The 26,360-nt window shown below is 43.6% G+C and overlaps 1 protein-coding gene across 3 annotated transcripts; it reads right to left on the bottom strand.

Moving 5' to 3' along the window:
- Window positions 1-1,180: 1,180 nt before the first annotated feature.
- On the bottom strand, window positions 1,181-24,564 carry LRRC8A (leucine rich repeat containing 8 VRAC subunit A). Of its 3 annotated transcripts, none has more exons than XM_075055407.1 (4): window positions 24,448-24,564; window positions 22,575-22,700; window positions 10,193-12,356; window positions 1,181-6,804 (listed from the first exon to the last, which is right to left on the bottom strand). In XM_075055407.1, the coding sequence occupies exons 3-4, from the start codon at window positions 12,347-12,349 to the stop codon at window positions 6,529-6,531; spliced, it is 2,433 nt and encodes an 810-aa protein (XP_074911508.1). In that variant the 5' UTR covers window positions 12,350-12,356; window positions 22,575-22,700; window positions 24,448-24,564; the 3' UTR covers window positions 1,181-6,528. The 3 variants fall into 3 exon arrangements, with proteins under 3 accessions (XP_074911508.1, XP_074911506.1, XP_074911507.1); XM_075055405.1 differs by lacking the exon at window positions 24,448-24,564 and adding an exon at window positions 24,355-24,441; XM_075055406.1 differs by lacking the exon at window positions 24,448-24,564 and adding an exon at window positions 24,294-24,410.
- Between the last annotated feature and the right edge of the window lie 1,796 nt (window positions 24,565-26,360).

The raw sequence follows: 26,360 nt of genomic DNA, 5'->3' as shown, positions 1-26,360 counted from the left end.
AAATCAGCAGGGTAAAAAGCTTATGGTGCAGCCAGACTAGAGGATTTCACCAGAATAAAACCAATATAGTTCCAGCTGCCTCTATTGCATCTTTACGCTTTTCAGTGAGCTACGTAGAAAATTTGGAATTACCAGAATTAAAAGTCTTTTTCCAACAAAGACAGACCAGTTCTTTACCCTTGGGCTCTTTCCCCATCACTGTAGTGAAGTCCTGCAGGAATCCAGCAAGCATCAATTTTCTTTGATGGTACCATTCATTCTTTCTTTTTGCTCAGCTGTTCAAAGAGCTGGTAAATCCTTGCCAATAGGAGCTGCAGTCCAAGTGATCTTCAGATGACAGGGACATTTTGTCCTCTCCTTTCTTGGTTCAGTCCTGCTAAGCATTTCATTAAAACTCATCAATGCCAATAAGCAGCATCTAAGACTACCACCCTTCACCTGTTTCAAGCCTGCTCACATTTTCTGTCACTTAAGCAGGGCCAATGTCACTGCAGTCACATAGTCTTGGACAAAGGAAGCAAGGGAAGGCAAAACACAAGAGAAATACCTTTTGATACAATAAGTGCACTGCACAAACTCAAACTGTCTTTGAAAGTTACAGGCTGGTTCTCTGTAACCCATCATGTACATGCTCAGTTAGGAAAGATGCTATCTGCCAGCATTTTCAGTTGAAAGAGTAGTGCACAGGGTAGGCAGACAGCTATGAACCACACTTAACTAATTTGTTACCAGCAGTTGGCTGAAGACACTATTTCTATGGCAACAGGCAGTTTTCTCCATCGACTTCATTCAGTCCCTATCACTTTCCTAGGAAAGGAGAGCACAATATGCATTTTGAAAACCCAGCTGAGTTTCTGTAGGTCTATGTAGACAATAGTCCCAACAATCTTATATTTGGCAACATAAACCATTTCAGCCATTTGTTATAAAGTGATGGTGAAATACGTAAGGCAGTCCAGGCTTGTCACTGAGCAGGAACTCTTTTGCTGCACATCTACTTTTTGCTTATTCATAAAGGAATGTCATAATCCACAAGGACTCATGTGATGAGTAGAAAAAAAACAAGAGTCCTACACAATAGCTGGAATTATTAACATCTGTCTTCTGAAAAGTAAGAACATGAAAGGCTAAGTGCCTTTGCATACAGAAAACTTAAAAGAAAGCAGACATAAAAGGAAAATGCAAATTAAAAATTAAAACTTTTATTCTGTTAAAGTGTCCAGTCTTACAAGTCTTTCAGAGAAAACAATAGCAGCCTTCAGTGCTCAAGGTGGAGGTGCTGTTGATCAGCTGCCCAAACAATCCCACATACAAAGTGAATGTCATGATTCTGAAATGTTACATCAAGTTGCAGGTCTCAGATGCCAAACCACAATCCTGCTCGTGCATTTACAAAATGGGAGTGAACAATGTTTAAGCCATGAGTAGTGTCTTAAATGGACACACTTGTCAGCTGTAAAAGATGACTCAGGCTCATTAGCCCCCTTCTCATTAAGTCTCCTCTAGAAAAATTTCCCCCATTGTTCAATAAAATTCCTTTAAAGGAGACAGAGGGAGGAAGGAAAGGGTAATTCCAGAAATCCTGAATTAAGCCTTTCTTTGAACTTTGTGATTTTTGTGAATTCAGACAAAGTTCACCTTTGCTATTGGGGTCCAGTAATTCAAGTACAGCTATTTTTGAAAAGGGATTTTGGAGATGAGATTTCTGGAGGTTTTCCTACTGCTGAAGCAGTTGAATGCTAAACTAACACTGCAGCTGGAGGGATGAAGGGAGAAAGGTCTGAGTCAAACAGTACTCTTACCCAGTTCCAGTTCTGCTTCATGCACTGTTAGAATGCAGGTAGGACAGAAAACTCACTGTTTTGGGATGTGCTCAGTAAAACTACAGGATCCACTGTGTGGCCAAATAGTGGGGAAAAAAAATTCTTTTTAAAATGCAACAAGAAAAAAAAAGTGAAGTTTAAGCAATAGTTTTACTAGCTAGCATTCACACAGCCTTACCTTAGGTAACATTTCAGAGTAGATTACTGTTTATGGTATGACAATATTGTTTGTCAGTGAGAAGTCATGCCAAAAGTTAAGAAATCTCTCCATGGTTGAAAGAAAAAGAATCAGAGGGAACAGCTGGCTTCAGGCAGAGACTATTACAAACACACTTGAAGGAGCAAGTGCCTCTGTGGAGGCACAGCTATTAATGAGAAAAAAAAAGTTACTCCTCCCCTGAAGGAGGACTAAAAAAAATCCAAAGAACTCAAACCATGCAAGTTCCTTTCCAAAGCAGAAAAAAGGTAAGGAAAGGAAACAATGTCACAGCTGTTGAATCAATAATGTTTGAAACTTTTTTCCATACACCTCATCCTCCATAAAGGATGTGTCATTGTTCTCAAAATTCTTAGAATCATTTGTTACAGAGGAGAGGGGAAGAAAAAAAAAAAAGACTTCAGTGTGGTTCAGCAACAGAAAGCCACTTAATACTATTTATGGTAATGATCACCACGAACTTCAATTAAAATGAAGTGAGCTAAATGGAGTGTATAAATGGTAATAAGAAAAAATAAAAAATGAGGTAGGATATTATCAGGAAGTGACAATTAATACCAAAAAACACCACATCATGAGATACCTGTAACAGCTATTTAACCATTCAGACTGGCGAAGTAAATTAATTCCAGCTGCTGAATTAACTGGGAACCAAATAATAAAATTGGAAAACAATCTTAAACAAAGAACAACTTCAGCTAACATTCCAGTGCATAGTTTCAGAGATACAGCAAGATTTAACACATTTATTAGGTTTGGTATTCCTTGCCTTTCAGCTGGTTCAAAATAATTGGTTGCAACTTATTACTTTTGGTGGTATTTAGCAGGAAAGGTAGAATTCCATTTTACTGACCTTCAGTCCTAACATTGGATAAGCGTACGTGTGATCTACAGGGGCTCCAAGAATTCATTCAGCTCAGAAGTGCTATTAAGGAAACAGTTGGGTTTAATTCAAGTTGTTGTATGGTTTAACAGCTAATAAATAATCTGGTTTGCTACGACTAGAGTGCTCTGAAGAGCGTGTCATGAGAACAAGACGCTGACCAGACTGTTGATTATCTGCTTAATCTGAACTCTTTCTTCCTGACACACAGATCAGTGTCAGAAATAAAACCCCTAAACTTCAGTTTGATGGAAACTTAAAGGAAAAAAGTAATATACACTGATTTAATACTTGCAAATGAGGAAAGACTGTTGACGTAAACTTAAAGGAAAAAACGTAACATACACTGATTGAATACTTGCAAATGAGGAAAGACTGTTGATGTAAACTCATCCCTCAAAGACTGAGCAATCCAGACAAGTATGGGAAGTGGATGACTCACTCTGCTGTGGGTTGAGTTTTGCAGGAGTCCTGAGCAGTAAACACATTCAGGACCTCACGGTTTAGATCCTATCCTTGAAGTTTTAAAGCTTCTTCCACCTCATCATGAGACTGATACTCTGGAATCAGTATCTATTTGAAGGAAGACCAAGAAGCATGTATCAGGAGTAAATAATACATATTGCTGTCTTCCAGAGTGGCAATGTATTTTTCTGCCACCTGTGTTTCTGGTACAAGAAGTTATCAGACTGCTTATCCCAGTTTTGCCACACAGGAAGCTATCTCAAGCCCTAGCAGCCACAACCAGAAAAAAACTGAGCTTGGAACACTGTAAGAGCAGCAAAAAGCTAGTGTTTTCATGCATGATCAATACTGGCCTGTCTTATAATTGCTTTGTAGATCTCAGGCACAGGGCAGTCTCTAGTCAGCAAGCATCAGGAGTATAGCTCTGTTATTTGATCAGAAGTTAGAGACAGTCTCTCACTTCTAACAGAATAGCCTATTGTCCACTTGTCCTATGGACTCAGCACTGAAATACATGGCAGTTCAGAAGGCTTGCAAGCTTCTAGAAGCGCTGCAGCATACTTTCAGGAGCTGCTTATAGAAACTTCTAATGTAGCTGTATAAAGTTTAGTTTGTATAACTAAGACCACAACTAGAATCAAGAGTCAAAGCACTCTACAATGATCTAGACATATAGGAGAAATCTCTCTGCTCCTCTAAGCTAGGTGAAAATCCTGTGAGGTGCTTTGCCCTTTCAGTCCTGCCTAGTCTAAAATACATGTGTTGTAACCAGTTACCCAGTGGCCTTCAATACAAAACAGAGTTCAACCCTCTGTTCGGTAGCCATTACTCTCCAGCACTATCTTTTGGCACAGAGTAAGAAAAAAAAAAAGCCCACACCCACCACACAATCCAAACAGCCCCCATACCCATCACAAGGAACTGACTGGAAAACAGTATTACTGCAGATAAGCCTGAAGCCATTCCTGCTTAAGAAGCATTAAGCCCACCTAGCAATTTCTGTCCTCTCTGTTGATCCAAAATGCTTGTGCAAATAGAATGAGTACAATCCAAGAAGCCTCAATATTTCCCCATCCTTTCAGCAGTTGCCCCAACTCAACATAACTTCAAGACACTAACCCTGGTAGAAACAAGAACTTTTGCAGTACCTTGCCTTCCAGATAAGGAGATTTAATTATATTATTCCCTGGACTGTTTAAACTTTTCATAATGAATGGACTAAGGGAGGCAGAATTTACATCTTTCTTAAAAGCAGTTTTATAAACAGATCTCCTGGATTTTAACGTAGCTTTATTTAAGCATCTGAACATCAACAAATCCAGAGCCCAGTTAACATTGTTCATGGTTTCAGCATGTTTAGTGTATATATTTCATATCTTACATCTGATGAAGAAAGCCACAGCGTGCCTTATTGCCCCAACATCCAAGGGATCACCGTGATTTGCTAAGCCAGGGCACTCACTGGCAGCTTGCCAGGAACCACTTGGAGATGGCTGCAGCTTCCCCATTTTGTACACATGGAGGCCTCCAAGCTTCTCACGCCTCAGCTTGCAGCACTCCACTTTGGAGCCACCCTGCTGGTCTGATGCAGAGTATTACAACCAGGACCTGCAGGTCCTTGAGCCTCCTCTTCCTTCTGATGGAAAAGAGCAGACTTAGGGTGTATTGTAGGCACACCTTAACCACCCCACCTTTAGGACATGATTATCAGTAGCTATTACAAGTTATCTACCTCTGCCAGTACAGAAGGTTGTTTTTTTTGTCAAACAATACCAAACAAGTCAGACTTGTTTCAGTAAAGACTGCTCTGTCCCAGGGATCTAGAGGAGCTCAGTCCACAGAGGATTCTCATACTGCTCCTTAATGCTAAGGGAATGAGAAGGGGAAGAAATAGGAGGACAGGTTTCTTTCCAGCACCAAGTTCGATCAGCATTAGCCTCTTATTTAGGTCAAGAGGTGTTACAGGAACTGACAGCTGTTAAAGCAAGGACAACAGAAAAGAACAATCAAGCAGCTCTGTAGACTGCATTCATGAAAAACACTGGCAAAACATCTAACAACTTAATGGGGTGTGCAAGAGGTGCCAAGGAGACCTGATTGCTCCTCTTTACTAACACCACCAACCCCAGGAGACACCCCAACACACTGGCCAGTTTTATGTTCATATTTGATATGTGACAAAATACCAGGAATTTAAAAGTAGCTTAAAAACTTTAAAAGCCAGATCCTGAAGCAACTCGATGCTTCTGGGAGAGTAAATTAGACAGTCCAACTGCTTTTTATCCAGATCCTTCTCCCACTTGCACTATAACCATCCATTTCAGAACAGGCTAAAGCTCTGGAATTATGTCAGTTAGTGCCTCCAGCACATCAGCTGGAGAAGGATGCTATGTGATCTACTCATCAGCACAAGTGACTTGAAACTCTTAAAATAGTGCAATCTTAAATGAGCAGATAGAGTTTGGGGGTTTGGTTCCTTCTCCAGGGTCAGAAGAGAAGGTGTAGAGCACAAAGGGGAAAGACAATTGGTAAAAAAAACATCCTGCATTGAAGCTGATGTCTGAGATAAGTTTATCCCCCAAATCCTAATGCCAGCATCTAGGTAAAATCAGCTGTCTGTATCCTATCCCACCCCACTGTGGGACCTCACTGACTGAATCTGAGTCAGAGGGGAACAGTACCAGGTGTCACAGAGATGGAGGTTCAAGAGGTTTCCTAGTCTCTTGATCTTTGCTTGTAGGACACTGGATACTCTCAGTCCCTGATACATATAAGCCCCATTTGGAGCAATGCAGCAATACCCACATTTCATTTTTCTCCTCCATTCAAAGGTCATTTCTTCTCACCAGCACCATCCACCTCACCCCACTTCCTGTCCAGAACAGCAACACATCTTACTCCCACTGGCCCTTGCTCAGAGGCCAACTAATCTGTCTTGATCCTCATCCTGATCCCAAGCTTCCCCCATCCTGCATCTGAGGCAAGAAGCTGCCTCATTCAGAGCCATGTTTGTTCAGGGACTCCTTGGCTAGTCTGGTAGTGATAGGAGGGGAGAAAGGGGAGGATCTAGGAAAAATGGGACTGGAATGGCCTTTTGTTTCCTTCTAGTTGGTCAGAGGCTTTTCCCTTTTTTCAGGGGTTCAAGCTTGCTCTTTGTCTGCCCTCCACAGCCGCTCTTTGACTTCCAAGGGCAGTGTGTTGAACAGGTCCTCCTCTACCACAAGCCCACTGCGTTTCAGCAGAGGACATTCTCCCAGCTCCACAGGCAGGCACTCCAAGCGGTTCCCTCGTAGCTCTATCTGCGACAGATTTGTCAGCTCTCCAACCCGGGATGGGAGTGACTGCAGCACATTGTTTCCCAGGTTCAAGGTTCTCAGCTTCCTGCACTGGAACAGCTCTGGTGGGAGACTCTCAATCTGAAAAAAGGAAATTACAGGCAAGGTCACCAGCAAATACAGACACACGCTCATAAGATGCCAACAAACCCACAGAACGCTTCAAGATTTACAGAGCACTTGTTTTCAATCATCCGCTTCTCCCTTGAATGAGCTCCTGCTTTCCACCATAAGGACTGTTCCCAAAGTAAAAGTCACTACACCATGATTGTGTGGATTCCTCTTTCAGACGCTACTGCATTAGTTACAAAACCACCAATGATGGTGGCTAAAGCAGAAGACATCACCAAGGACAGGATAAGAGGACCAGAAGCCTGCTCATAGTTGGCCTATATTGTGACATGCTCCCATTGATATTAGCTTCTTCCCATCCCAACCCCTTTATACCATCATTGGATCATAGCTCCTTTACTTTAAGTAACCATTGTACAATTGGTGTAACTGAACACCATAAAGACTGGATTTAGTCAGGACTCCTAGTTTTGCTGTAGTAAGAGCAGAGGCAATGTGGGTATGATCTGACTCCTGAGAACTGGGACTATTCTTCCATCATCTCTGTAGGGCTTTGAAGTGTTGCAAAGACTTTCTAGGCTCAAAATCACTGGGGTTTTTTTGACAGTGCCAAAATGCAACAAAAAAAAATGAAGCCACCAGCTGTTAGCTTTCCCACCACCACCTCCATATATCCATGAGTCACTAATTTAATAAGGCTTATTTCTATTAAAGCCTTTTAATAGTCCAGTCCTCCCAAAGAATTTCTAGGAAAACAACATGGCTAAGGTTTAACACACACTAGGCTATGAACTAAACGTAGCAATTCTGTATTCTCCCCTTAATTCAAAGTCTCATCTTGGAGGCTATCATTTGCCTTTAAATGCAACCGTGACCTTTTTAAAGCTTAAGTTATGCATGATATCATTCATGGCTAAATTAGACTGTAATCAGTTCTGAATGAGGTGGAGTCCAAGGAAAAGCCAAGATGAGACCAGACCAATTAAAGACAGTTCAATTCAATCATTGCTACCAGTACTGTTGAGTGTTTTGCAAACAGCAACATGCAATCAAATTTTCAAGAGTCTGTGATCATAATAGTGTTATTTAAGGGACAAGTATTGGTTTAGAAAGGAAGCAAAGTGCTATAATACAGCCTGCTTCCCAGAATGGTATACCGGTACCAGCCAACTCCAGAAGTCTCTATTTGCTCAGACTGCTGAGCTAGGAGAGGACATTTGAGATAATTCCTGGCCATGGGAAATGCCAGCCTACCAGTCCTTGTGCTTCTTGCTGTCACCATTCACCACATGTAACCAGGCTATCAGAGCCCCAGGGCAATTGCAGCCTTGCCCAGGCACCTGCAGAGGATACAAACAGCTTAGCTGTTTCACTGGGTCCTCACCACCTTTCACTTCAGAATACACTGGAGTGAAGGCTGCTCCATCCTTCCTGTTGCATTAACTTTTTTTTCAGAGAAATGGGTGGTGCCACACAGTGCTGCAGAAAATGGAGCTGCCTCTAACTTCTTTTCATCCAAGAGATGCTCCACCCCAAGACTGCAGAGGATACACTGCAGATTAACCCTAAGGAAGCTGCACTAGGAAGGTTGCCAGAAGGCAAATGGTACAGAATTATCCTAGTTCTGAACAGTAGCTTAAGAATCTTTAAGACTCCCTTATGTTTGGTTAATGCCATCCTCAGAAACTGCTCATATCAGCCCCACTTGCCCTGAGAAAATATTTTGGCTTTTAACTTAATAGGAAGCGATGTGTGCATACCATGAAGTTTACCAAAGCTTAAGCCACCCATACAAACAGATGCACAGCCACCCAGTCTGTTAGTGCTGGGAAAACTAAGTGAGCAGCTATTATACTGGGATAGCTGAATGGCTGCTGCTTGTCTGCCATTACTCTTCAGTGGCACAACACAGACTTCGACTTTCAGACACTAACTTCAAAATGCTGGCAGGAGTTTTAAGAATCCTGTGTAATACTGAACTGCATTAGCAATTAAATACTTGATTTGAGAGCGTTTCCCCTGTGAAAAGCCAAACCATACTAGAACTGCTCTGCCGGCCTCTCACAAGCAGTTTGACAGTGTTCAGCTATGAATATAACTGGCCAATAGCAGTAAGGATCTTGATATATGACAGTGAAAACTAGGACTGCTCCAGGACAATTCTACTGCATGTTCCCAGAAGAATCCAGAAGCCACTAATTAGATCTGTCTGCAATTTGTAGTTATGTTAGAGTCTTTTGCAACTTCAGGTGATAATAAACTCCAAGAGAAAAAGAGCCCCCCGGGAATTTGCAGACAGAATGAATGAAAGCTTCAACAAGCCACTCAGCTCAGCACATCAGTCTGTGCAGTCACAGGCTGATCTTTGTGACACATGTACGTGAAGTCTCCTTAATCCCAAACACAGGAACAAAGATTCAGGACAAAAAATGGGTTCAGTTTGCTTTAAGCAAATAAATGCCCTCCAAAACAAGCCAAGAAACAACTTGTGTTAATCGGGCATCATAGCACACTTGGTCATCCCCTCTAACTCGCCCCGTGCCTGGACAGATTTAAACAGTTAAGGTTTAGGCTTAAACCATCTGGGATTACACAAGAAAACCCACAGCGATCATGTTTGAGGCATAACAAGGTGCCATCGTATTTCCTCCCCTCTGAAAGTCAAGGAATTGCCACAGTTCACACTTTCACATCTAACTGATTGCCAATTGATAAACCTGGTTTAGTTCACTCTGCCCTTAGTAAGGACACTGCAGAAGATTGCTCTGCTCTCTCCAAAGTCACCTTTGTGGAACAAGACAATGCATTTTTAAAAGTGAGAGATTAAGAACCATTTGTCATAAGTCTGTCCAACTTCTCACAAAGTGCATGCTTACAAGACCAAACTGTGGAGTATTCCCTGGAAATGCAAAGTACTATAAGCAACGTTGCAAGCCACACATGTACATGTCCTAGATGGCTGCTGCTATAGTGTATGTACATTTCTGAAGTACATAGGCTTAAGTGCATAGTTCTAGATCAGACTACAGTTTTTCAGATCTCCGTTTTAAGCCCAAAACTGATGTCAGTCTAGAGACTACAAGCTTCCAACTGCAGAGAAACAACTGACAGGCAGGATTTCTAAACAGCCTCCAATCGGCACTTAGAAGCAGCTTCACTGTTAAGAAAGGAAATGCTACAGAACAAGGGCTGTTCAAAGAAACGCTTACCCCTGGAGCTATTTGCAATGTTTTCTTAGATAAACCCCTCAGAGAGAAAGAAAAGCTTGAGAATTTAAATAGAACAGCAGTGCCAGGAGTATTTCACACACCATTGTACCATGTTTAATCACACAGATAACAGAAGTGCCAGAGTTAATTCTACTCACACAGGAATGCTCCCCTCCTTGCTCACTTACCCTGTTGGCTGTCACAGCTAGATTCTGCAGGTTTTGAAGAAGTCCAACGTCTGGTGGTATGGAAGTCAAGTTGTTGTGGCTGAGATCCAAGTACCGAAGTTTTCGGCAATAGAAGAGCTGGGTAGGGATCTTTTCTATCTTGTTACGATTCAGGTAAAGGCGTTCTAAATTGGTTAGGTTGCCTATTTGCATGGGGATGTAGGCAATGTGGTTGTACCACAATTTAAGGCAAGTGAGACGATGTAAGTGCTGGAAGCTGATGATTTCCTCAATGGTCTTTAGGTTATTGTCCTTCAGGTCTATCTCCTGCAGATTGTGGAGACTAAAGATAGAGTGAGGAATGCGTTCCAAGTCACAACGGATCAGCTCAAGCTCTGTCAAGTTGACCATTTTCTTAAGGCTGTTGAGAACAATGAGCTTGGTGCCCTCATTGTTGATGGAAAGCTTCTGAAGATGCACACCAACATCTGTCACCACCTGTGGCAGCTTGGTGAGGTTACTCTTCAACCTCAACACCTTCAGCCTCTTCAGCTCCCTCAATCCATCTATCACAATGTACCGGTTGTTTTCAGCACTCAAATTCCCTGTCAGATGAAGCTCCTCTAGTGTCTTCAGGCTATAAATCCAAAGAGGAATCTCCTTGATGTCTGTGAACTTGATATGGAGAGATTTCAAATTCTCCCTCAAGAAGGCAAGGGCTGGAGCCTCAATTTTGGCAGCTGTGTGGTAGAGCCACAGTTCCTTAAGGCTGGTGAGCTGAGCAATGCTTGGGGGAATAGTAACATCAGGGATAAGCTCCAGCTTCAAGACCTCCAGCTCAATGAGGTCAAAGACTGTGTCAGGAATGCCACTCAACATGAAAAGATGCAATTCTAGCTTATCCTGGGAGTTCTTGGTGATCCTCTGGCGCAGCTTCTCCAAAGTCCACTCATTGTTGAGGTTCAGCTGCCGCAGTTTGTTCTCACTCACCTCCGACAGAAAGACAGCAAACCGCTTGGAATAGAGGGGGTCATACTGATCAATCAGATGGAGCATAAAAGCAAAGTCATTTTTCACATCAGGAATGTCACTGTAACTGCTCTCCTCCCGGATGGACTCAAAGGAATATTTCTTGAGTGATCGCCTCAACATCCACCAGAGCGTGTACATGCAGATCAAGCCATAGAATATCACCAAACTAATGTAGAAAGATGCCAAGATTTTGAAGAGAGTGGCCAAAGGATGAGCACAGCGGTACATCCTGTAGCCAGTCAAGCTCTCAATGTCCACTTTACAGTCAACGTCAAACGTTATATTGTTGACATAGTAAACAGTATAGCAGATGATCAGAATGAACTTGATCACTTTGATGATGGTCTGTCTCATGTACAGGCGATAAACTATATCTCCCTCTTCCACATGCGTGCGGAACTTTTTCACTTTCTCAAAGAGTGCTTTGGCCTGTTCACCTTCTTTTTTGTCCAAGACACCAGTCTCAGACCGGTCCACAATCCCTTGCTCGATTCGAGACTTTGTTCTCTGCAGCATGGGAACAGTGGCTTCCACATCCTCACTGACTGTGGAGGATTTCTTGTCCATGGAGCCATTCATTTTCCCAAATGCTGGCTTGGTATCACTCTCTTCCACTACTGTCTCAGATAATGCCCTTGTTGTCCATGGAGAGTCAAAACACTTAAGCAAAATAGATACAAAATGCTCCAGCTTGGAGCTGGTCCTTGGGAATTTGAACCAGAAGTTGCTACAAGCCAGGAAGATGAGAGTATGTAGCAGCACCAGATAAGGGAAATACTTGGCAAACCAGTGAAGACGGTTCTCATAACACACCGCATCCACATAGTTATACTGGTGCCGGTCCAAATCATATCGGATCCCCGTAGGCCCTGTATCAGTAGAGGGAACAAGACTGGAGTTATAGTAGGTACGCTCTGGGGTTGCAGCTGTCCAACCTCTGACTGAGTCATTGCAAGAGTCTTTAGTAACCCATTTACAGGGCAAACAAATCATTTTGTCCTGGGTGACCTGAAGCGTCCCTCCGAACACTGCAATCATCAGCATCACTATGGAAATGTAGTCCGTGAAGACGTCCCACCATGGCTTCAGGATGCGGTATGCTGGCTGAGTGTCAGCAAAGTAGCGCAATTCAGTGACTGGAATCATGATTCACCTGAAAGGAAACCAGAAGCAGGCATTACTAGCTTAAACTGTTTTGTTCTGCTTTTCAAGAGGGCATCAGGAACTGATGTTAAGCACTGGCACAGCAAGACTGGAATTAGCTGAGACCCAATTTCAAGTCACTTGGAGACAAATGAATGAGGCTTCCTGTGAGTAATTTACTACAGCTGAGGCTGTGAAATTAGTTTGTTGCTGTCTTCCCCAACAGATGAATTGTCACAGAACATCAGAACTCTACTTACCATGAGCAGCCTGTGGGGCAAGACATTCACACTTAAAGAAAGTTTGCAGGACAGACTTAAACTACCCCAGCCAGACCAGTATTTGGAAGTTCACTGTTTATTTCAGGGATGGAGTTTGCCAGCACTGTTAGAAGTGACAAAATCCACACACAGAGCATAGTTGTCATGAGTTTCTTACTGTTTTTACAGAGCAAGAAAAATAATTCTGCATTTGTGTGGTTCTCAAACTGCAGGGGCAAGGAAGATGATTTACATACAATACAGCTGTATTTCCTAGAACCACTTCATTGATACAACTCAATATCACATTGATAAAGCAAGCTGGAAAAAAGAGAACAAAGTTGCCTGATATGACGACTTTTCCTTCCATGTAAGTAGTTTTGGCTTCCCCCCTTTGCATTAATTCTCCAAGGAAAGATTAGTTACTTGCTGTCTGATAGATTCAGTCCTGAAATCACGTAACAGCTGCTCTTTGCCTTATTTACTTCAGAAGCAGAGGAAGGGGGAGACATACTTAAAAAGAATTCACTTCCCTGACCAACCACTCCCACCTAGAGTTCATCTCAGCTGGGATTTAAGTGTCAAAGGAAATCAAAAGGTTCTGGGAAGCAGAGGCCTTATGGCAGTCCTTGTTCTGTCCTTCAGACTTCCAGATGAAGCTTCAGGCACATTCTTCAACAAGCCATAGAAAGCCCGGAAGCCGGACTGATCCACAGATAACTGTGAGCTCACAGAATTCCCCTACCTGACAGGCAATACAAGCAAAGAACACGAAGTCATTGTAACTTGTTCTAGTGACAGTGAAAAAGCAGTAATACCACATCACACTTCCTAGCAAAATTCAGGAGTAGGACAAGCACTAATCTTTCAATCATTTTGAAACTCACATGAATTCAGTTATAAAAGAGGAAGAGCAAAAATTCAATCATATTTCTCCAACCCATAAGATATCATTTGTACAGACAGTCCCAACAAGTCCTGGGTGACCACAACGTCGATAGCAGGTTTCTGTATACCACTGGCTGGGCAAAAGCTTTCTTTGACAAGTGGAATGCCCACACCACCTGCTTTAGTAGAATTCAAGTTTGTATTTAAAATTAACTTCCAGCACAAAACTGCAAAGGAAGCCCTTCCTAATACAAACTCAAAAAGCACCACATTCCCTAGAGAGACTAAATACAGAACTCCATTCCCTGGTTTGCTGCTTACAACAATAAATGGTAAAATGCCAGCTTTTACTTAGTGCTACTTGGGAAGGCTGCAAGAAACTACAGGTGGTAGATTGAAAGATAACAGCCATCCCTGAAGAAGTGTTTGCCCTTCCACCCATCCAGTTCCAATACTACATCAGTCCATCACAAGAGACAGATTGGGGTAACTCTACAAGCAAATTTTTTTATTATTTCTATTTATTTTTTTTAGTGGGGAATTTTGAGAGACAAAATGGCAATACCTGTTCTAGAAGTTCAGTAAAACAAGGCAGAACAGCAAATCTATTCATTTGTCAGCCAGTAAACTCATGCAATTCTGGCACAGGATGCAGAAACAAGGAATTAAAATGGCCATATACAGCACTGTCACTGTCAGAAGAAACTACTGTCCTGTTAGGCTGCAGAGCACTAGTGAAGTGGCTAGCATGCCTCTGCAGAAAGGACTGCATTGAGCAGATTAGGACAAGAGGATTACACATTCACAGGAGAGGTAAGAACAGGCAAAACGAACAGCATCTGAACAGCTAGAATAAGAGGAGTAACAAGGTGTTCAGAGTCCCCCTCCCACTCCTGTTGCTAGCTTGTTCCAAGGCCCTAGGCAAGGCATTTCAGCCATGCCTAAGCTTCCTTTTCTGAATACATCCACCTCTGGGAGAAGAGAGTCCATTTGAAAGATACATTTGAGAAGAGCTGTCTGTGCATGCTACAGAAATCCCAATTCCAGGATAAAACAAGGTACAGAACTTTTCTTGACACCCCTGCACTCCAGAACCTCAAATGAAGCCAGCAGTTAAACAGCTCCCTGAATCACAATACCTGGTTATATATGTCTCCTCAGTTTGTCCACCTAGACGAGAAAATTCAAAGTCAAAACCCATGTCATATCTGTAGTTTCTGCAGGAGAATCTATAGCTCTGACAGATGCCTTTAATCACTACTGACAGAAGCCTTATACTATCCCAGGCCCTTTACCCACCCATTCCCTCCCACTTCAGAAGCACCAAAACAGGGTATATACCTGATTTTATTTTTTTTTCTTGGTTGGTTTTTTTTGTTAGGACCCCTACTACACCAGGCTAGGAAAGCAAGACAATTCATAGAGAAACCAGGAAGTTCAGCTACCAAAAGGTCTGAGAGCCAGGACACGACCACTGACATACTGCTGAACCACAGGGAAAAACAAACAAGACAAGAACACACTTGCCCTCTCTGCCACCCTCTGCAACCCTCCCACCATAATCAGACTGAGGGAGCAGAGTCCTGCACTTCTACAGTCCAAGTAAGAGAAAGCCTGGAAAGCTTTATAAAAGGTGAATATTAAAAGCTGCTGCAGTTGTCTGCTGGAGCAATTAACTTTGACATGGCTTAGCTTCTGAAATCCAACTATGCTTGCAGGTGAGCACAGCTTCAGTTCTACCAGACTCATAACCCAGGGGGGCTTTGAGAGCCAGAGGTCTCACTACACACCACCCTAAGGCTCCATAAGAGTCTAATGGCGGTCTCCCAGCAAGTACACATCTTTCTTAAACATTCTTGCCAGACATGATGGAGAGCTTTTGTAGCGACTCCTTCTAAACTACATCTAAGAGGTAGTGCAAATGTTGCCGTACCATTCATTGCTCTTCATAAATGCTGTGTAAGATCCTATTCCTCTTTTCTTTTCAGGAACATGCAATGAAAACACTGATATTGTTCATAGAAGAACTGCTCCCTATCTAAACAACTCCTTACTCCTCCTACCCCGCACCAAGGAAAAAAATATATATTTATCTCTTTCCTTCTCTTGTCTAGATACCACTTCTCCCCAAGGATAGTTCTTCTTCCCTCCAGTGCTTCATCACTCTTGGTAGGGAAACCTGCAGGAATTGTCAGGCCCTTCATAGTTACCCCTAGTAGGCTTATGAAATAGGGAAGATATCTTTTCAGGAATTGGGGTTTCATGGCTAAGGCATTTTGAGACTTGAGTTTTAGTGCTGGGTTGCTAGTTTAGCCTAATCCAGGAAATGCCCAATTTCTTCTCACAAGAAATTAACCTTGTGCTCATTTTGATTTGTATCTCAAGATAGCTAGGAAGAAAACCAACAAGAAATTAGCACAGCAGGCTCCCCAATTCTATTTACCAGCTACATGGGGTAGGAAATCTCCCTTTACATTGTGCACCTACAAGACATAAAAAAAAATGTGAGCGTCCCATGACAGTCTATTACAGCTCAGTGTCAGCAATTAAACCCTGGTAGGGTGGAGCAGGAAATCTCCTGCCTTCCAGTAACAATGACAGGGTCACTGGAGGAAGAGAAGGACATTGGTAGCAAGTCCCCACTCCTCCTGGCAGCAATAGAAACCCTTTTCAAGTCCCAGAAGAACAATAAAACTAGGCGCCTCCTTTACAGAAGCTGGAATTTACCATGTCTTATCTAATCTTACTCCCAGCATCTGCAGTAAAAGGGAAAATTGCCCACCAAAAACTTGAGAAAGTAGGTGGGGAAGCTGCATCCCTCCTCACCCAGATTTCCCATGCATGCAATCAATTTCTAGTTCCTGAAAGACAGTTCTGCATCAAGATGCAAACATCATCTTTATTTTGTGGACTCTATTTTGTAATCATTTTAGAACGTGATTCTTGTTGCAACACTCTCCCTTCTGGATTAGGGCAAGCAGTTTCACTGCTGGGATTGATGACAACAGCAGACTAACTCTGAGAAGTCAGATTCTCAGGGGCCATCTCTGTCACTTGACACTCCCCTGCTGCAATAGGATCCTTCCCATAGGGACTGTGATTCCAACCACTATATAGAAACCAAGCAGGTAGCTGAAACACAGGCTCTCCCAACAAGTACATGGGCAGCAGAACAGAATGATTTACAGGGAGGATATTATTCTGGCATAAGACTAGGAACAATCCTTGCATGAAGACAGCTGGCCAAAAATAAAGTTATCTCCCTTGTGACCAAGGCCAGACCAAGTTCCACAGGACCAGCAGACAGACTGCAGAGATTTCAAGCTTCTGCTCTTTTCAGAAGTTGAACTCCAGTGTGCTTTGTCAGCAGGAAAGTGTTTACTGTGAAGAAGCTTCATTTGCTAAGTCAGTTCTGTCATGTAGCCTCACTGAAGGCTGAGCACAGAACACATGAACTGAGTGAAGGAGCTTATAGACAGGAACAGTCATAACTGGAAAGCAAGTACTATGCCAGAGCAGTCTTGTGAAGAAGGATCCAAGCTCCTTCATATATACCTCAACTTGCAGAAGTTTCCAGTTGGAGCTCAGAAACAGGTAATTTGCTTACAGTATAGTTAACTCTACCACATGGAAGGCATCGATACTGAAATTTTGAAAGTGCTTTATTCAAGTTTTAAGGCAAGTTATTCCTCTAAACTTGCATAAGCTGATAGGTCAGAACATCCTTGCCTAAGCTCCTGTCAATTTATCAGAAGCATAAGGAAGTAAGTTTTCCAAGGGTATAATCAAATAGTCAGGCTTCAGATATTGCACACTGAGGGGGGGAAAAAAAAAACCCAAAACTTACAAGTGTCTGTCTCAGAGGTGTTTCAGTTTTTGCATTCCACAGTGCTTTCCTAGCTACCACACAGTCCCAGAACAGACTCTCACCCCCCACCCAAGAAATGACACTACCTTTGAGGGTTTCAACCACACCAAAGCAGCACTACTTTGAGCACTACAATTCATATCTAATATAGAACAGCCCCAGGACAGTTAACAGCAGCAATGTCTGAGATTGTACAGGGAAAGATCTGTATGCTAAGGCCTCATTACCACACAGGAGGATCAATTCAGCCTAAATAAATATGCTCCTGAAATCTTTGCAAATTTCCTGTTTAGATACTACATACCTATTCAGTGCCTGCAGGTTCACCTGGATCCAAGTTTGCATCCCACCATGGACTCCTTTTGCCAGACAACCATCCCTGCATCAGCCTGCTGGGCACCTATGTACTAGGTGCAGCACAGCCTCACCATTAATGCTGAACAGGCTCATACAACAGAAGAAACATCATTTTCAGACTTATATAACCAGCCTGCCAAACCTACCCAGACTTCAGCCAACCATAAGCATCACCAAGTACTAATCCTATGTTTTACTAGACACACCTGGAGGAAAAAGATAATCACTCATGTTAGAAGAACAGGGACATTCTGAGCACACCACACCTAAATAGTAAAACCAGCAGTCAGAAACAAGATTAAACATATCTGGCTGACAGAGACATCATAAAGCAGCATGCACCTTGCTAGATAAAGGCTGACAAGGCTGAGAGCATAAACGCTTTCCACAAACCCCAGGACCCCTGTGATATTTAACAAGTTCAACGTATTAACAGAACATGCGCTGCAGGAGCAAACATCCTCCAATTTGGACAATTCCTCCATCCAAAACCATCCAACCTAAACAAGTGAAGATTGACTTACTGTTGACAGACACCTGTGTGAGCAGTGCTTGAAATTCCTGCCTGCAACTGCTGGCCAGCATATCTAGCTAGGGACAAAGTGAACAGAAACAACATCACTGTTCTGTTTCACTAGCTAGTTTGTCAGCTTGACTCATCATTTGCTGAATACTTTATCCAGCCTCCTCTCTCCTCCTCCTTTCTGTTGGCCATTCTGTTACTAATGGAGCTACTGGCAAAACAGGACTACATGCATGATCTCATGACATGTACAAGAATTTAAGTTTCCACCCCTTACTTCCAGGGCCTCCCTGAAATCAGGGAAGTCCTCCTCACCTTTAGTGGTGTACAGCTTCCAAGTGAGGCAGCCTCATAACAGACTTTTAGATAAGTAGACATGGATGCATTGTATGTTGGGTCTTGCAACTTTTTCATTTTCACCATACATATTCTTAGTTCTCAGTGGATTTCCTTCTAAGATTGCAGACTGCAAAGCAGAAGTCAAGCACTGCTGACAGAATCTTACCTCTCAAAAGCCCAGAGAAAGAGGGAGTTGCTCATGTGCCAACAGCATTAGAGGTAGACAAGGGAAAGAAAAACCTTGATGCTGTTGAGACTATAGCCCTGATTATTGACAAGCTACAACATGTTACAATAAGTTTTCAACAGAGCAGAGCTTCCCTCCCCAGCATGCTGCCACCTGAAATCCTAAAGAAGGGCATGACACAGAGCTCTTTGTTCAAAAACCAGGAAATGCAAGAGCTTTGCTGGTCAGAAATGGGACTGGGAATTTACACGTCTCCTCCCCCATGTTTATTAGGCCCAGAATTAAAAGAAAAAAAACAAAGAAGGCTGAAACAGAGCTGCTTTCAGGCACCCCTCAGAAAACCTTCCAAGCACAAGGACAGCCACGTGACCACCTGGAAAAGTCCAAGACATGAGATGGAACAACTCAAGTGATTTTGTCCTTTGCTCTTTAGAAATAACCAGCAGTGAAGCCAGATGCCAAAGCCCTGACCAACCATTATCCCTACATCAGGCCCTTTCTGCATTAAAAAAAATAAATCCCTCATGTGGGACAAAATGTCTCCTGAGATAGAGAAGTGAACACTTGAAGTTTAAAGGGTCATTTATCATTTAGACTAGTGGATAGAGTAGTGGAACAGCAGCTACCAGAACTTACACTCTTCACTTAGTGGAACAGCCAGTGAACTCAACACCGAGAGCTGGTTTTCACACAACCATCCAGCAGCTCTATGCAACATTCAGCCCCACCCAAGCCATAAGATGCAGCAGGATGAAGTGAACCAATTGGGTCACAACATCTTTACTGAAGCTCATGAAAAGGAATAACCCACCTACACTATAGATAGAACTTTATCATCTTTACAGCTACCCCTTAGTTGACTCTTCCTGTCAGACGCAAGACTGACTTTTTTTTTCTTAAGAGTCTAGCGCAACAGCTCCTGTTTACCGTCACAAAAGCAAGCCTGTCGTAACAAGCACAGGGAAGAATATCTGCACTATCAGAACAATCCATGCCAGAGACCTGGCTTGGCCTGCCACATTTTCTGACTTCTGACAGCATTTTGCCCCAGCTGCACAGAATTGAACACAGTCTGAAGTTATCAGCATTGCTGACACTTGGAGCAGGGACTGTATGTCAGTGTCATACAGCTATGTAAATTTAAGTGCTATCGGATGTCTTGCAACAGTGATGCAAACCAGAGAAAAATGTCTGTGTCAGCTTATAAATTATGAATGTATATGGTCACAGGCTTCCTATCCAAAAATTAATTTTCTCTTTGCCATAAAAAAAGATGCTTCAAGGACAGGGCATTGGAGCTTGTCTTGCAGAAGTACTACTGCCTTATTCCAACACGACACTATGAAACACTCCCTTGTACTGACTAATGCAAGTGATTGAACTAATTCTGTTAGTAACTAAAGAAAAACAGACAGCAACAGCATTAACTTGTAACAATCAGAACAGCTTCAAGCACCTCATCAGCTCCAGGAGAAGGCTCTTCAGCATTTAGTTCCAGCATTGAGAAGAGTCATACAAGGAAAGGTAATCAACTGTTTTCAGCTAAAGACAGAAACGGTGGACAGAGCAGAGCTTTGACATATCTAACAACATATTAAGAAATCAAGACACTAGATTCAAAGCGAGTAAAAAAACACTTTTAAGCAAGGATACTCTTAATTGATTGTTGACAGACTGTCACAACATGCACAAATCCATGGGTGTTGCCACAGCTGTTTTCAAGCTCAAAGAGATAAGCCAGTTAAGATGAAAGAAGATGGAGATGAGAGCAAAGCAAGATAAATAAGACATCAGCTATCAGCACAATAATATGTACCTTCGGTCTGAGGAAAGAAGAGGAATGAGTACATATTCACCCATTCACATATTCACCATACCCTATAAGCCTTGCCTTCAGGACCATCAGCTCCAGAACAGTGACTATGACTTCCAGCTCAGAATATTTTCTGGCTGCATTAGTCTATTAATCAGGGACAGGCCATGTAACCTTTCATCACCAAGATCTGATAAAACCAAGACTCTAAAGGAGAACCTGTTAACTAGTCCAGAACACACCTTTACTGTGCACAAAGGTAGGCTGTAGCTAGAGAAGCAGCTTGCAAATTTGTCACAAGAAGAGCTTTGTGAATTGCCAAGGTAATTTTATAGTAAATGTTAACAATGCTTAGTACACAAGAAGGAAGCACTATTACTTCAGCAGGGAGGTCATGACTGAATAGCTTTTAGTTTCAAATGCACTTTCATAGCAGCAGGAGGGGCCTGTATCATCCAGCTGTATGAACTGGATTTCAAGTTGCAATACAAAATACATGCACCATATCAACAGTTCAGGGAAAAAGCTGCTTGGAAGCATTCAAGGTACGCTCTTCAAAGCATGTAAACTTTTAAGCACCTGTTCAGTATTAGTGTGCATACCCTAAACCGAGGCTATTTTTTAAAAACACTGGGAAAAAATGCACAAAGGAGGCTCACCACACTGTAGCAGAACAAGTTAACTTTTAATCTTTACCAAAACAATAGTTGTGCACCCCACCACCACATTAAGAAGCCCCACACAAAACTCCTAAACCCTTCTTCTGTGCTCCACCACCACTCACCTGACGTTGCACCTCTGTTTTCCTAGATACCAGTTCGGCTCAATTTAACACCAGAAGTGAGTTTCACTTCCTTTTTAAGTACTCTATTGAACAAAATCCTTCTTTAGAATATGGAAGAATTACATGAAAGCCTCTAATAAGCCTGCTCCAATCCCACAGCAATAACACAATAACTTATACATCTGACTTCCACTGCTTATTTAAAAAAAAAAAATAGTATCAGAGAACCCCAAACCATAGACCATCTTTCTGAATGCCTGCAGCATTTACTAGAATGTAATCAACTAAGCATTCAGTAAGTCATCACTGGAAGGCTCCAGGCACTCCACATTTCAGACATTGAAACATTAGCTTTTAACACATGGCTTCTGTCAAACGTTAAGGAAATATCTATGTCTTTGACCTACATGAATAAAGTTAGGGTTTCCAAATACCATGAGAGGATCAGTATGAAAAACAAATCAGTGAACTACCAGAACACTAAATTAGAACATCAGACAAGTCTTAGGGATACTTGTATTCTGGAAGCAACATACTACACATCTCACTGCTTAGAACACAGCCAACCTGGACAGCATTTCTCATCTTGAAGATAAGCATAACATTCTGCAATACCTTTCATCACTATCCTAGTGAAGAACCAAGGAAGCAGAGAGTTTCTTGCAACTAGTTTCTGTCATTGCCTAATTGACACCCACATGGGTGACTAGCCAGTGCACTCCTTAGAGTTCACTGTGAACAATTGCCTAGGAGATGCCTATACAGCAATACAAACACTACCCCCCCAGGAAATGGAAGAGCATCTAGCAAACTGAACAGTTCTTGCTACTTCTCAGCTGCATTCCTTTTAGGCAGCAGTCACCAAACCATTTACTGGACAGACCTCAAGTATTTACTGTTTAGTGCATTGAGAAGTCAGGGTTTATGTGGCCAGGAGCTAGACGTACAGGTGATATATTAACAGTTATATTCTACTTTGGACAATGCTCAGTTCCTTTACTCTTTTCATCTTCAAGCTGACTAAGCCCTCACAGAATTTAATTAGCATACCACCACTCTCCCCACATCACCCTCTGTCAACCACCTTTCCTCCTTGCTCCTTATCAGTCATCTGATCACTGCCCTGCGCTTTGCAACTATGTTTAAGTAGTATCCTGGTCATTTTTTTGGCTTTACTTTACCACTCAAGAGCTGGCCTGTAGCCCTTACCCTGCAGCTGGGTTCTGCTATCTGCACTTCAGTTCTCTGTGCTGGAAGTGGATGATGTTCCTGCGTGCTGGATCCTGAGCGGGTGCTGAAGCGTTGCATTCCCCACACGCCATGGGAACAGCTTCCCTGAAAGGAAACGGAGATTATCAGCAAAGAAGAGGGGATCAAGTTCACAGAGGGACTATGCCATGTAAAAACTTGGTAAAGGATATCTAACAAGCAAGGAACAACTCAGAGGGTCACTGGGAACCAGAAAGAGACACCCTGATACCTAGAAAGGTGGTAAGAGTTCTAAGAGGTAAGTAAAACTTTTAGGAGGAAGGAATCTCCAACATCTGCTATTCCAACAGAAGTTACCAAAAAGCAGGCATTGCAGACCCAGCCAAAGGAGATGCTGAATATTAATATTATAACTAAGGCTAAACCAGTAGAGACAGATTAACATCCTGGAAGAACAAATTTTTTTAGATGGGAAAAAAGATTAATGACTTTACTACCTACTTTCTAGTCTGAAAAACCTGAATATTTTTTAAACTGTTACCACCAGGAGTATCTGAAAATGTAGATCACGTTTCTAACCACTCTGGATTCAAGCAACTGTCCCCTTTCCTCTTAACACATATCTACCAACATGTATGTCTTTAAAGTGGCAGCAGTTTACCACCACCACCAAGAATTAGAACAGCTTTTTTTTCTTGCTTCCTGCATGTCAGCATGGGGCATGGGAAAACAGACAAGGGAGCAGACCTAAGCTTTGAGAGATCTCTCAAGCATCCAGCCTCCTAGCTATGTAGGAGAGGACTGCAGAACATCAGAAAGCATTTTGTCAACAATAGGGAAAAATGAAAAGGAAGAGACATCACTGGGGGAAAAAAACACAACCCTATACTCATTAAGATGTTCAAGAATACGTTCCTCCCGATTCCAAAGTTACCATTAAGGCTGACAGATTTTGAAGCAACACCCTCGTAATCAAAGCTATTCTATTTTAGCTGTGACAGACTGCTACAAAGGAAATGTTTAAAGGAGAGGACTCTCTGACCTTCTCCCCCAACCTCCTCTCAGGCGATGGCCTCAGCACCAGCCCAAAGCCAGAACACCCCAGTACTGGCTCCGCGATCCCACAAACGGGGACTGCGCATCGGCCCCACCTGCCCACAAGCCTGCCACACCACCTCAGGATTTCCAGAAACAGAAAAGACATCCTTTATAAGATATAAATAAAAAAACCAACCAGCTTCCGTCCCCAGCACCGCTGCCAGGTAACAAATGCAGGACTTCTCCCCCCGCTGCGGAGAAACAACGTCCACCGGAGGGGACACCCAGCACACACACGGGACGGCCCTGCCTCACCCCACAGGCATGGGGAGGGGGGGCGACGGCCCACCTGCCCTCGGCCTCCCCCCAGCCGCGGGCTGCCCCGCCGCCTGACAGGGCAGGGACGGCGGGGACACGGAGGAGACACGGAGGAAACGAATTACTGCCGAATTAGTCAGCAAATCCTCCCCGCCCGCCCGGGCGGTGCGAGGGGAGCAGCTCGTCGCTCAGGCCCCACCTGGCCGCTGCCCTCCCCTCAGGGCTGCGCCCCCTCAGGCCCCCCCGCCATCGGACCCCGGCCCCAGCCCTGCCTACCGCGAGGTCCGGTCCCGTTCCCCTCACGGCCGCCCCACCCAGGGAGGGGAACACGGGACACGTCCCCGCAACCCCACGCGTCCTCACCCAGGCCGCTGAGGGGAGCGCGGCGTGAGCCGGGCCGCGGCACCCCGCCGCCAGCACCCACCTGGCCGCCTCGGCCCCCGCCCTCCCTCACGCCGGCTCCGGCTTCTTTTGTTCGCCCCTTACCGCACCGCGGCGGCCCCACCCCGGAACTGACCTCACCCGCCCGGCATTGGAGGCCATCAGCCCGTCCCGCCGCCGCGGCCGCTAGCGGGGAGCAGAGGGCGCCGCCATCTTGAGAGCGGGCACGATAAGAAAGGCATGCCGCCATCTTTGTGCGGGGCGCGAGCGACTGCGGTGGGTGGGCGGCATTTATGGTGGCGAGGGGGGGATGAGGAGGAGAGGGAGAGGCGGGGCAGGGAAGGTGAGGGCGGGAGCGCCATCTTGGTGCAGGGCAGCGCGCAAAATGGGGAGAATCTTAAAGAGGCCGCCCCAATTCCAGCCTTAGCGCTGAGGAGGCGGAGGGCAAGGTGGGGAGCTGAGTGCCTTCACCTGCTGCGAGTGACTTTGGAGTCCAGAATTGATTGTTTTTGTAAAAAAAAAAAAATTTACCTCTTTATTAAGGTTTATGACCCAATCATGATGAAGCCTTCTGTCACGATTTAATTTAATTTGATGCCATGTAGCAACGCTGTCCCACAGCCTGTGGCGCAGAGGGGTGGCAGCCTCTGTCCCTCAGGAAGAAGGGAGGCAAGCCAGGCCTGCAAGGACAGCTTCAGGCCCTGATTCAGGCTGGTGTCACTGCCATGAAAAACAGAAGGGTGAAAAATTATAGCTGCCGTGCCCTGACATCATGTTGTTTCAGTTTTAGCCGCCCCAGCATGGTTCAAGCCATGCAGAGCCCTGAGAGGAGCAGCCGCTCATCTGTCTGGACCTGGTGTGCATCACCTCCAGGCTCACAAATAAAAAGGAGGTTGTGTCTTTCCTTGTCGGGGCCCTACCTCCTCTCAGGTGACATTAAACTCTTTCCTTAGCTCCTAAACGGTTAAAATCAGCTTCATTTGTGGCTGTGCCCTGTGCGGGGAGGAGGGATGGTAGACAGCCCAGGCCTGACCACCCGGTCCTCCTCTCACACACCCACGCCAGTGCCAAACTCTCATGCACACCCGGTTCCTGTCCTTCAAATCACTGAGCAATAACCAAGGCCGCAGACACCATCTGTGTTTAGGGACCAGGGGCACATGGTCCAGATTGGTGGAGGAAATCTGGTGAACATCTCGCTGGATGCCTCAAATAAAAACAAGTGGATATAACTAGTATCAACATTAAGGCTAGTTAACAATAAGAGAATGAAAATAATTTAAATTGCAGCTTTTACTACTTCTTTCCTTAAGGACCAACCTATGTGATATTTCTGAAGTGGAATATTTTGAAAACCCTGTTCCATTTCTCTAACAATAGCTCACCCAACTAAAGCCACTGAAAAATACAGTATGTGTTTCCTCACAGCAGGAATAGTAACACTGGTGTGTTACAAAGATATATCCAACAGTAATTTTGTGGTACTTGAAAAAAGCAGGCTGATGCACTAATGGTTATTTTCATTTGGCTGACTCATTGGAGGACACTGGGCAGCATCATTTTTTTAAAAATTCATGAAGGATGGTTCAAAGGCATTCATTATAATTTCATTAGTGTGCAAGAGGCAGTTCTGAGTGGTTAAGTGCAGCCAATTTTAACTTGTATACACCAGTGATCACTGTTATAGTAACATAAGCACATCTGTGGCTTTCTAGGAACATTAGAGGTCTTAGCATCCTCCTCTAGCCATGGGCACAGGACCTGTACCAGAGGAGCTATGATTCCACCTGCCAGGGGACAGTGTTTTAGACACTCACCAGTCCAGTGCAATAGCTAGATTTAAAAAAAAACAAAAAAACACCAAAAAACATTAAGAAGAATTGTTCATATCTAGATGCACTTCTTAAATTAAAATGACCTGAAGAAGGATAGGGTCCTAATTTTCCTTGAGTTTTACAGTACAAACTCCAAGGTCAGATGTGTCCTTTTCCTTGCTGGCTGCGTGCATATTATCCAGCAATTTCTGCTGAATTTCAAGAGGACGTTAAG

The sequence above is a fragment of the Buteo buteo genome, chromosome 23, assembly GCF_964188355.1.
Source record: "Buteo buteo chromosome 23, bButBut1.hap1.1, whole genome shotgun sequence".
Taxonomy (NCBI): domain Eukaryota; kingdom Metazoa; phylum Chordata; class Aves; order Accipitriformes; family Accipitridae; genus Buteo; species Buteo buteo.
Note: the sequence above shows the minus strand (reverse complement) of the source record. Positions and strands in the feature narration are given on the sequence as shown.